The sequence below is a fragment of the Diadema antillarum genome, unplaced genomic scaffold, assembly GCF_040938485.1.
Source record: "Diadema antillarum isolate AM-2024a unplaced genomic scaffold, OU_Dant_1.0 scf00000022, whole genome shotgun sequence".
NCBI classification, from domain to species: Eukaryota; Metazoa; Echinodermata; class Echinoidea; order Diadematoida; family Diadematidae; genus Diadema; species Diadema antillarum.
The window spans coordinates 4,992,043-5,004,238 of NW_027270911.1; the positions used below are offsets into that span (position 1 = coordinate 4,992,043).

Genomic DNA, 12,196 nt, shown 5'->3' on the forward strand with positions numbered 1-12,196 from the left:
ACGTTATGTCTACTTTCAGGCTGAGGAAGCAATGGGGGAGGCAGAGAGGAATGACCCCAGCAACCTCTACACACACTACTTACTCTTCAAAGTAGCCATCAACCAGGGCAAGGATGAACAGGGTGAGTCATGTGATGCTTTGTAGTGAGTCATGTGGTATTCTATATGAGTTGGTCACCTGATTCTTTGTAAGTGGATCATGTGATGCTTTTGAATATTTTATTACACTAGTACAGACATAGAAGTTGCTGAAGAGTTGAATGGATATAGATAACTGACATTGCACTGATCCCAGAAATGTGTCTTGAAAATTTTCATTAACTTTAATTAAAGATATTCTTATCCGGCATGTCAAATACATGAAAGCATATAGTGAGAATGCTCATAGGTCCTTTCCCTCACTCCACATTACCTCATCCACATTGTAACTTTTTGCACTGTTATTGATGACCATTGCTTTTTCTGTCTTTCCCAGCCATCGCTGCCATTCAAAAGCTCGGTGCAGCTGCATCGGGCCAGGAAACCACACAGGATCTTCCACATCAGGAAGAAGTTCACAGTCTCATTTCACTGGCTGCTCAGCTAGCTTTTGAGGTTTGTACAAATTTCCAGTACTTCTGTGCAATGAACACATCATCACTGTTGTCATGGACTACTGGAATGTCATTCTTCACTCAAAACTAACACTCACTATCCCTTGAAAATATGAAGGAATATATCACTGAATCGATTGAGAAAAACATTTAACAAATCTGTCACTGCGCATATCTCGAATGAATGTGCTCTCCTATTATTTGCTTGTATTTTTTTTCTCTCTCTCTTTCTCAATTTTACTTTGTCTCTTTCCCAGAGAAGTAACAAGCATGTTGCCATAGCTGCCCTAGAAAACTTAGTCCACAGCTCCATGGATCCTCGGCAGATTCTCACTTGTTTCAGGTGATACTTTATGCTTCCCCGATAAAACATTTAAGGTTATATCACAAAAAGGCTCAAGCAATTTTATAAATATTAATGTTACTGTCCATTGATTGCAAGTTGTTCAAGTACCAGGTGATATCTTTAGATGAATGTATCAAGATAGTTCTACATGTAAACATTTTTTTTTATGTAGAAGTATTGATTATTAATTGTTACGTATGAACTTTTCGATTATGGACAGGATTGATAACAAAGAATTTAATTAAAATCATGTCAGTACTTGTACGTACATTGTGGCAGTGTGATGAGGTTAGACATTTCACGTCATCTTTAGTTTGTAATATTTTGTGTGAATGCTGATCATATAGACCACCTTTGGACTCACAGAAAAGAAAAAACGTTGGATAATCGAGCTATGAAATAATGTTTTTCTTTGTTCCTAGATGCCTAACTAGACTGAGGTTGACCCTGTCTGAAGGGAGCAGAGATCCAAAGTAAGCAATAAAATTCTTGAGAGTGTGTCAGTTTTATCCATTGCTTACAGAAATCGAGTATACCATGTCATAGCCGATTGGAAATGTTATTGTACATATTGAAAGCAATAAATCAACAAGTCTGTGTAATATCCGTTTCCAAGTAGCAATACTGCTTCTTTTTATAGGCCTTTTCACAACTTCACCCTTTTTTTTTTTTTGGACATAGAGCAAAATGTGAAACGACAAGACTAATTCCTCCTTCTCCTAGAGCACTTTAAAATGAAAGACTACTGGTGTGATGATGTGATGTGATGTGATATGATAATCTACTAAAAGTTGCTGTTACATGTAATCATGTAGTTGTGACCATAGTATTGTCCACATCTTTTGCTCTCTTTTTTTTCTCCCTTCAAAACAACCATCAATAATGATTATCTTTCAGACTTATGTCTTTCGGATATATGAAGGATTTCATTCATCAAATCATCTCTCATTGGACAGTCAATTGCACATATGGAGACAGACATGCAGTTGTTCCTGCTCTCTCGGCTACCACTTTTATTTCAACACAAATACCTTAATTCACGCTATTTTTCAAAACCAGCGCTTGTCTGCATTTGATACCCACACCCCTACAACTTGGTCTGAGTTTTCTTCTGTTCTGTAATTGGGAGGACGCTTCTACCAGCTATCATGGCTCCCCCTGCTACTCGTTCGAAGACCACACCCAACACACAACCAAAATGTTAGAAAAAATGCATCAAATTCAACTAGAGTGCTGTGAATGATTCCTGTCATTTGTTTGTTTGTTTGTTTGTGTTTCAGGAGTGAGGCAAATGTTGTGGCAGAATACTTAGAATCAGGTATGACAGATTACATAAAATGATGATGACCAAATATTTAAAGTCACGGAACGTTTACGGGGCTTCTTTCTGTCGCTATACATGTAGTTCTTGAATGATGTAAGGCAACTCTGCACTTTTGAAATTTCTCATTGAAAGGAAATAACAAATTGCCATTGGGTAAAGATGTCTGCTACCCAAGACTAAGGTATTTGTTGCTCGTCTTTGATAATCATATATGTAGTTCATGCAAGTCAAATTAAGGAAATTTCAATGAAACTGTTCAATGGAACCACCAGCTTCAACATACCCATTTTGCCAAAGAAACTTCTTGAAATAAAAATTGAAAAGAACCAAATCAACAGTGCGCTAACCTCTCTGCAATAGATCATAAATAAAAGTGTAGGCCTACAATGTAATGATCATGCATGTACAGGTGTAGCTTAAAAGCTCAGGTTACCCCTTTCTGAGGACTTGAAGGAGATATATTGTTTTAGCGCTGCTCTTTACATGGATAGGTATATATACCCGATTTTTTTTTTGTCACCAACCAACAGTTTTGAAATTCTACCCATGTATTAACTTCGTGCCTTGTGACCTTCGCAGCATAGTAACAAGCATCTAAAACTAAGTTCATGTTAAAGACATTATGAACCATTTGCAGATGAAACAAAAACCAAGCTTTGGTGCTTCAAAATAGTTCTAAAATGTGAGTTAGGGATGGAAACAAATCTAAAAATGTTAATCAGTGGAATCAATGTTAAGTATTGTTAAATCTACAAAATGTGAACAATAGTTATAATAAGATTGTTTCTAGACTAAACAGTTTACAGTTATAGTTTATTGAGAAAAATAGTGATATCTCCTTTAGGCTTTATTGCAAAATTTCTATATGGTAGGATGTTTTGTGATACAACTGGCCTACATTTGTGCATCAAATGTAATCACCTGAAAATCTATTTATCACTGCTCCCAGTGGTAAAGGGTACCTTTAAGGTAGTGGGCTACAGTAATTTTTTTTTCTCCTGTGAGGTGCCCACATTGTACAGGCATAGTCTCTTGAGTGGGTACCTCCACTTTTTTTCGCCGAATGTATAAATATGTTTCCATGAAAAATGCCTCATTTTGTAATGACTACTGACAAATGTTATTTTTTTGCTATCTATGTATCATTCCTTCAAACGCATGTCGAATTTATACTTTTTGTACATTCTGTTGAAAGAAGTGAAAATAAAACCTTTGAATTTGAATTTGAATTTGAAAAAATAGAAGTAGTAGTAGAAGTAGTAGTAGTAGTAATAATAATAATAAAAAAATAATGATAATATTAATAATTATGATGATAATAATAATAATAACAATAATAATAATGATGATAATGATTACAACAATAATAATGATTATAATGAAGAAGAAGAAGATAATAGGCAAGTCTCAATTTCTATTTCATCCACAGTCTTGGTGCACCTGAAGAGTCTGGCAGAGCTTGAAGTGGTATCACTCAGTGATGAAGAGACCCGGCGGAACGAGGCTGCATGGTTCATGAAAGTCGGTGAGTTTTGTCCTACTTTGTGAGAATGACTATAGGCAACAGATATGGGGCTACTAATGATATGTAACAATTGCATGCTTTCCTGTAATGGTGAACAAATAATGCTTATGATGATGATGGTAATAATAATAATGACAACAATGACAATAATAATAATAACAATAATAATAATAATAATAATTATCATTATTATTATTATCATTATTATTATAATGATAATAATAACAATGCAAAAAATTTAGTAATCTAGTGAATGTAAATGTGTCACTGTTTGCAGGGATGTGAAAGTTCATGGTTTAATCTGATTTCAGATTTGTTCACTCTGGTCAAAGCCCACTTTTCAGACTTTCTGGCATTTCAAATCTATTTAAATTTTCACAGTTCAGTGCACTTCGGACTTTTTTTCATAAGTTTCCATTTCTTTTCAAGATTTTTTGTTTTTCTGCAAGTACTCTCACACCCCTGGGTTTGGTTGGTTTACTTTAAATTGAATAGCTTTCATGACATTGCTGCGAAATAGATATACCATTGGTAATGGCATGACACAAAGTGCATTTGTTTCACCACTTATGCATGGCTTCTTTAAATATCAATATACAATGTAAGATTTTATGTTGCCTTTGGTTTTTATCCGTAATTATACTCTTCAGTGGTAATGGGGACAATTTGTATATCTTCTATACTCCATCAGGGGTAGATTTTTTTTGTTGCTCAATGATCTCTGCTTCAAAATGGAAAGAAGAAATAGATGAACATGCCAATGAATTTTAAGGCAAAGTTCTTCAATCATATCTTCTTTCCTACATTGAACTGAAGGAGATTACATTTCCTGACTTCCACTTCTATTTAAATCTCAACTCATTGAAGTTGAATAATCTGCCACATATTCTTCAATATCACCACAGTTACAACACATTTTTTTTTGACACAAAAACATTTTGAGAGTCTAAGTGTAGATAGTTTTCATTATAAAAAAACCAAAAAAAAGGGAAATATCACGAGTGTACTCCATGGACTAAAACAAGTGTGAAATAGGTGTAGCTTGTACATGCACATGTCAGTGCATGCTAATCATTGGATGTCCATTGGCATTCACAAAGTGTCATTTTCATATACATGCAATCTTAATTTGCAGAGTCCAAGGACTGGAGTTAAATTGCCTTTGTGTATTCAGGCCAGTGAATTTCATTGGCTCGTATCAGTCAAGTTCCTAAAATGGGATCACCTGACACTGTTTACGCTGCATGTTTTTTTGTTTTGTTTTGTTTTTTCATCAGCCTGGAACCTGGCCATTGAACACTCCACTGACAGTCGACTGACCTGCAAGTTCTTTGAACTCTGTGGAAAGGTGAAACACACACCAAGCTTTACCATGGTCTACTCTTTTAAACTCTTCCATGTCCTTGAATGCAGACAATGGCAAAATAATGCTGTACAGTGTTTCGACTTAAATGAGCACTCTTGCTAAAAGTGTGTGTGATAGTGTCTGACTAGTATAACTTATCAACGGAGAATGTCAATATTGATATTTTTTCTATTAACGAAAGCTCTGTTTGTATCAAATTTATCCCCTTGTACAATCTCTGCATATCACTCAGATATTCTAGTCTTAACATGATGAGTTACTGTTTCATCTTTACAGAAAGTTGTTAATCTGTCAGTATTCAATCAAAGCAGTGCTAAGTATACATATGCAAAATGTATGAAGTTTTCATTGTAGTGTCATAAATCTTGTCTAAATCACTGTGGAAAATCATGTACACACTAGTGTGACTAATACTTATTGAGTAGTACTTATGAAGAAGTAGTATCTTAACCCGTTGAGGACGGTTTGATTTTGCTACAGCACACATTTCCCATAGACACCTGCCCGAGTATACTCGGGACTCGTCCTCAACGGGTTAAAACTCAAACCTTGAAGCCGTAGTGGTAGCTCTCTCTTTTTTTTCTTTTTTATACCCCCGCCAAACGAAGTTTGAAGGGGGTATATATAGGAATCAGCGGACGGTCGGGCGGTCGGGCGGTCGGTCGGGCGGTCGGTCCGTTGCAAATCTTGCGTCGCGAACTACTTCCTCAGTTTTCAACCGATTCCCATAAAACTTGGCACAGATGTGTGCCTTGGGTTGTAGATGTGCAAGACGTATTTTTTGACAGTACCCAAAAGTACGTTGCCATGGTAACGGCATATTATGGGCAAAAATGGGTACAAATCTTGCGTCGCGAACTCCTCCCACAGTTTTTGATCAATTTTTATGAAATTAGGTACAGATGTTCATCTGAATATGTTAATGTGCAAGACACATATTTCCGCAGTGGCAAAAAGTGCGTTGCCATGGTAACGGCATGTTATTGGTAAAATATAGGGCAAAATGCTTAATGGCAAAACTGCTTCATCAGTGTTCTTCCAATTCTCATGGAATTCATATTGAATGTTTGTCTTAGGATATAGGTCAGCATGACACATTTCTTGACAGTGACAAAAAGTATGTTGCCATGGTAACAGCTCACATATTATGAGCCAAAATGATGGAAAATTTTGTGTTGCAAACTACTTCCTCAGTTTTTGCCCAATTTCCATGAAACTTGGTACAGATGTGTGCCTTTGGTTGTAGACGTGCAAGACGCATTTTTTGACAGTACCCGAAAGTACGTTGCCATGGTAACGGCATATTAATGGCAGAAGATCAAGGAAAGATCTTGCGGATTTAACTACTTCCTCAGTTTTTTAACCAAGGCTTATGAAATGTGGCACACACCTTGATCTTGGTGGGAAGATGTGGAAGACATATTTTTCGGATGTGTCAGAAGCTACGTTGCCATGGTAACAGCATATAAATGGCAGAAGATCAAGGAAAGATCTTGCGGATTGAACTACTTCCTCTGTATTCGACTGAAGCTCATGAAATGTGGCACGCACAATAGTCTTGGTGAGAAGATGTGCAAGACATATTTTTCGGACGTGTCGGAAGCTGCGTTGCCATGGTAACGGCATTTAAATGGCAGAAGATCAAGGAAAGATCATTCCTTGGGTAAGACTGTCGTCACGGGGCGGGGGTATTAATCACCTTTAGTGATATTTCTAGTTTTTTCTTTTTTTTGGGGGGGGGGAGGGGGTTGCTAGAGAGTATTCACAAAAACCATATGAATATTTTAAGTGGAAGGCAAGGTTGGTGGTATTACCATTTATTACACGCATATCAAATCGACAGTAATGTTTCTGTCCCTGCAACCCCTTCATTCACTGCCATCCACAGCTCTGTGAGCTTCTCCCAAACGATGCCAACAACCTTGGGAGACAGAAGACTTGTTTGGTGATGGCTGCAGCAGCAGGACTTCAGACAGCCAGAGAGATGACTCCAGGAGGGAACAAGGTGTGGAGGAGGGATGAGTGCTGTTCACACATCCTGGGCCCTATTTCATAGAAAAATTGATACGATATCAACTTTTGATGGAATGGCAACTGTCATGGTAATGACAACTATCCAGCTTCCTGAATGGCTGTTGGTATTTAAAGTTCCCATTCCACCTTTTATGAAATTGGGCCCCTAATTAACACATTTTCAAACTTTAGTTTTGTAATATGTGATGTGAATGACTGTTAATTTGTGTAGGTCTGCACACTTGAATGCTAGGGGCCCTGTTCCAGTCACTGTTTCACTTCACTTCACTTTTCACTTCACTTCGCTTTCCACTTCACTTCACTTCACTTCACTTTTCACTTCACTTCACTCTCTTACTTCACTTCACTTCACTCTCTTACTTCACTTCACTTCACTCACTCACTTACTTCACTTCATTTCACTCACTTCACTTCACTTCACTTCACTTCACTTCACTTCACTTCACTTCACTTCACTTTATTTCACTTCACTTCACTTTCCACTTCACTTCACTTCACTTCACTTCACTTCACTTCACTTCACTTCACTTCACTTCACTTCACTTCACTTTTCACTTCACTTCACTTTTCACTTCACTTCACTTTTCACTTCACTTCACTTCACTTCACTTCACTCACTTACTTCACTTCACTTCACTTCACTCACTCACTTAATTCACTTCACTTCACTTCACTTCACTCACTTACTTCACTTCACTTCACTTCGCTTCACGTCACTTCACTCCCTTCACTTCACTTTATTTCACTTCACTTCGCTTCACTTCACTTCACTTCACTTCACTTCACTTCACTTCACTTCACTTCACTTCACTTCACTTCACTTCACTTCACTTCACTTCACTCACTTCACTTTACTTTACTTTACTTTACTTTACTTTACTTTACTTTACTTTACTTTACTTCACTTCACTCACTTACTTCACTTCAGTTCACTCACTTCACTTCACTTCACTTCACTTCACTCCACTCACTTCACTTCACTTCACTTCACTTCACTTCACTTCACTTCACTTCACTTCACTTCACTTCACTTCACTTCACTTCACTTCACTTCACTTCACTTTTCACTTTTCACTTTTCACTTCACTTCACTTTTCACTTCACTTCACTTTTCACTTCACTTCACTTCACTCACTTACTTCACTTCACTTCACTTCACTCACTCACTCACTTAATTCACTTCACTTCACTTCACTTCACTCACTTACTTCACTTCACTTCGCTTCACGTCACTTCACTCCCTTCACTTCACTTTATTTCACTTCACTTTGCTTCACTTCACTTCACTTCACTTCACTTCACTCCACTCACTTCACTTCATTTCACTCACTTCACTTCACTTCACTTCACTCCACTCACTTCACTTCATTTCACTCACTTCACTTCACCTACTTCACTTCACTTCACTCACTTACTTCACTTCAGTTCACTCACTTCACTTCACTTCACTTCACTTCACTTCACTTCACTTCACTTCACTTCACTTCACTTCACTTCACTCCACTCACTTCACTTCATTTCACTCACTTCACTTCACTTCACTTCACTTCACTTCACTTCACTTCACTTCACTCACTTACTTCACTTCAGTTCACTCACTCACTTCACTTCACTTCACTACACTTCACTTTATTTCACTTCATTTCACTTCGCTTCACTTCACTTTCACTTCACTTCACTTAACTTTATTTCACTTCGTTTCACTTCACTTCACTTCACGTTTCACTTGGGCAGTGTCTTTGGGAAATGTGTGTTGTAGCAAATTCAGCCCGTCCTCAACGGATTAATACTGCTGCTCCTTCCATTACTGTATGCAGCAATCAATGAACAATGTAATGTTATGTAAAAGCAACAATAGTGCATTGTGTTTAATAACAACTGTATCTGTAACAAATGCTTATAGTCAAATGCTGACATTGGTACAGACAATGACACAAGTGCTATCCTGATTCTAACAATAAATACTATTGTTATCATCAATATTGCTAATATTATCATCCATCTTATCATTAATGATATAAAAAAATTTCATGTATTTCTTGTTCATGCAGACCCCTGTATTGGAGAAAGTGTTGGAGCATGTGGAAACTTGTCGGAACATATGTCATCTGCTTCAGAACCTAGGAGATGGTGGTGAGTGGCTGTGATTCCATATCTAATAAATGACACAGCTTAAATCAAGAGATATTACAGGGCTATTACAGTTGCATAAGTGAAAAGTTCTAGAAAGGACATCATAAAATGTCAGAGGCCAAACTGCGATTTTTATTGAGAGGGTCAGTGAAGCCAGTCTGAGGGTCCTTAAAGGCCGTGGACTTGGTGGTCTTGGATTAACTTAATCCTTGAGATGAGCTCTTATTAACTAGTCAACCTGTTACATCATAGATAGCTGATGTACGGTATTCTTATTTGAGACACTTATGGTAAAAATTCAGCACAGATGGTAAAAATCTTGAAATTTGAACTTGCTCCCATCTGCAATAGAATTTTGTCAGACGTGTACGTTTATGTTTTGCTCAATCTCATCTGCAGCAATCATAGACTAGTATGAATGATTTTGATAGGAAAATTGTGGTCAATTTCCATATGTCATAATTTTTTTCTACATAGTAAAAGTAACTAAAAGAAAAAAATAGTATCAAAGATGCCCATTTGTAGATACTGATATTGGAATTTTATCTCAGAATCATCAGTGCTAAAAAAAAAAAGCATTTCTTTTTCTTTGCTCTTCCAAATCTTAACAAGATACCTGAATGAAGACAGGAACTCCTTCTAGAGTTGCTTGCTATAATTAGCTGAATGGCAGTGAATGGAGTGCTATAAAAGTGGATATAAAAGAGCATTAACAAGTAATTTTTCGTGCTCTGCCAATTAAGATGAATGTCGCATGTTTGTAATTCTGCGGAAATGAAACATTACCTAGTGGTACATATAAAGCAAAAATATTTGCATGATTTTGCAAAATCTTTTGCAGATTTCTACCACATTGAAATGATAGGTGATTCAATCACATTTCTGCATCCTCCCACCTCAGATGCTGGCAGCAAGGATCGAGCGCCATCCATGCTGCTGCTCCACGAGTTTGAGGCCCTTGCCAAGCTTGGACGTCAGTCGGCCCTGGAGAACCTCATCACTCAGGCTCTCTCCTCCTCCGCCCATGACATCAAGACGATTGAAACTCTGGCTGGTAAGTCTCATAAGCTGTATGACACCTTGGAGGGAAGAAACTATAGTTCCACTATCTCCCTCATCCTACCGTGGATTATTTTGTTTATGCCTCCGCCACGAAGTGGTGCCGGAGGCATTATGTTTTCGGGTTGTCCGTCCGTCCGTCCGTACGTCCGTACGTCCGTACGTCCGTCCGCTTTCGTTTACGCGATAACTTGAGTAATATTGACTTGAATTCTACCAAACTTGGTCCAAGTATGAAGTATGATGGGGCAATTAGTTGATTAGATTTTGGGTGAAATCCGCCAAAGGTCAAAGGTCAAAGGTCAAGGTCAAATCATGAAATTGTATCCGTTTACGCGATAACTCAAGACTGGATGGGGCAAATTTCACCAAACTTTGTCGGAGGATGATGTATGATGGGACAATTACTTGATTAGTTTTTTAGTGAAATCGGACTGAGGTCAAAGGTCAAAGATCAAGGTCAAATCCTGAAATTTATCTGTTTACGTGATAACTCAAAACTGGATGAAGTAGCTTTCACCAAACTTGGTCCAAAGATGATGTATGATGGGACAATTAGTTGAGTAGATTTTAGTGACATTGGCAAGAGGTCAAAGGTCAAAAGGTCAAGGTCAAATGCTAAAAATGTTGCTATTTCCCCAATATCTATGCAATGCCCCAAGGTATTTTCTTGAAACTTGGTGTAGATATGTACTACTGCATAAAGATTCTCCAGAGAGAGTTTCATGTCATTAGGTCAAAGGTCAAAAGGTCAAAGGTTAGGTGAAAATGTTGTAGTATCACTTTTCTCACAAATGGTTCAATGTATCTTCATGGAACTTGGTACATACGCATGTACTGAACGGCAGAGATTATCTAGTGAATTTAGGGGTCATAGGTCAATAGTCATGGGGTCAAAGGTCAAGGTCAACTCCTCAATATTTTACTATTTCCCTCATACACTAGTATATGAAATGCTTGCATTATTAGTTTTCAAACTTAATATATATTGCCTAATGGAGATTCTCCAGGAAATTTCCAGCCAGAATGTCACGGGTCAAAGGTTAAGGGTCAAAGGCCAGGTTTCAATGCCCCCCCCCCAAAAAAAAAAAAAAAAAAAAATCTATTTTGAACTGTAATTACACTCTTTCTTCATACCTTGCAAATTACTCAATGCATAAACTTATAAAAGGGTCCGTCAGAATTCAAGTAAAAATTCTCAAATCCCCAAATATGTGTACCCTTCACTCTTCGACAATTATAGCAAACCCAGTTCAAGGAAAGTGAACATTCGAGTCATTTCTGACAAACCTGTCATATCAATATTTTGCCAGTTATGTGAAACTGTCATGGATCACACATTGTGAAGACATTGTACTATATGCCTATTGGGAGAATCATGCATTATGGCGGAGGCATCAGTCGCCATAGCGACATTTCTAGTTTTTAATGAATCACAATTTCTTACTGCCCATATGCAAAAATTATTCCAATTTCACAAAATTTCAATAAGATAAAACTATTATTTATTGAGTTTAGTTACACGCTATGTTAAAAGCATACAAAATCCATGCAAGATGGGTGTAAAAACTTTTAACTATATATTTATGAAATATTCCATGTGTTAATTAATGAAAAAAAATATATCAGGAGTACATTCCAAAGCGAACAGGTAAGATGAGAATTGAAACCAGGACAAAAGTGAAAGGAGTAAAAATACACTAGGGAAATAAATAATGTGATATTTCTGTAATTGAGGTGAAGGGAAAGGATATGATTGTAGTTGAAAAGTAATGAAATGCTTACAGTGCACTCTTGTTATGATGAACACGGTTAT

General features: G+C 37.2%; 1 protein-coding gene across 1 annotated transcript in view; it reads left to right on the top strand.

Moving 5' to 3' along the window:
• The window catches only part of LOC139731484 (testis-expressed protein 11-like), a 34,785-nt gene that overhangs the window by 16,652 nt on the left and 5,937 nt on the right, over positions 1-12,196 (top strand). The window contains exons 17-26 of the mRNA XM_071642371.1: positions 20-122; positions 476-594; positions 851-936; positions 1,362-1,412; positions 2,220-2,257; positions 3,693-3,788; positions 5,066-5,136; positions 7,043-7,159; positions 9,240-9,321; positions 10,223-10,375. Coding sequence (XP_071498472.1) covers positions 20-122; positions 476-594; positions 851-936; positions 1,362-1,412; positions 2,220-2,257; positions 3,693-3,788; positions 5,066-5,136; positions 7,043-7,159; positions 9,240-9,321; positions 10,223-10,375 — 916 coding nt within the window. The remainder of the gene's footprint in view (positions 1-19; positions 123-475; positions 595-850; positions 937-1,361; positions 1,413-2,219; positions 2,258-3,692; positions 3,789-5,065; positions 5,137-7,042; positions 7,160-9,239; positions 9,322-10,222; positions 10,376-12,196) is intronic.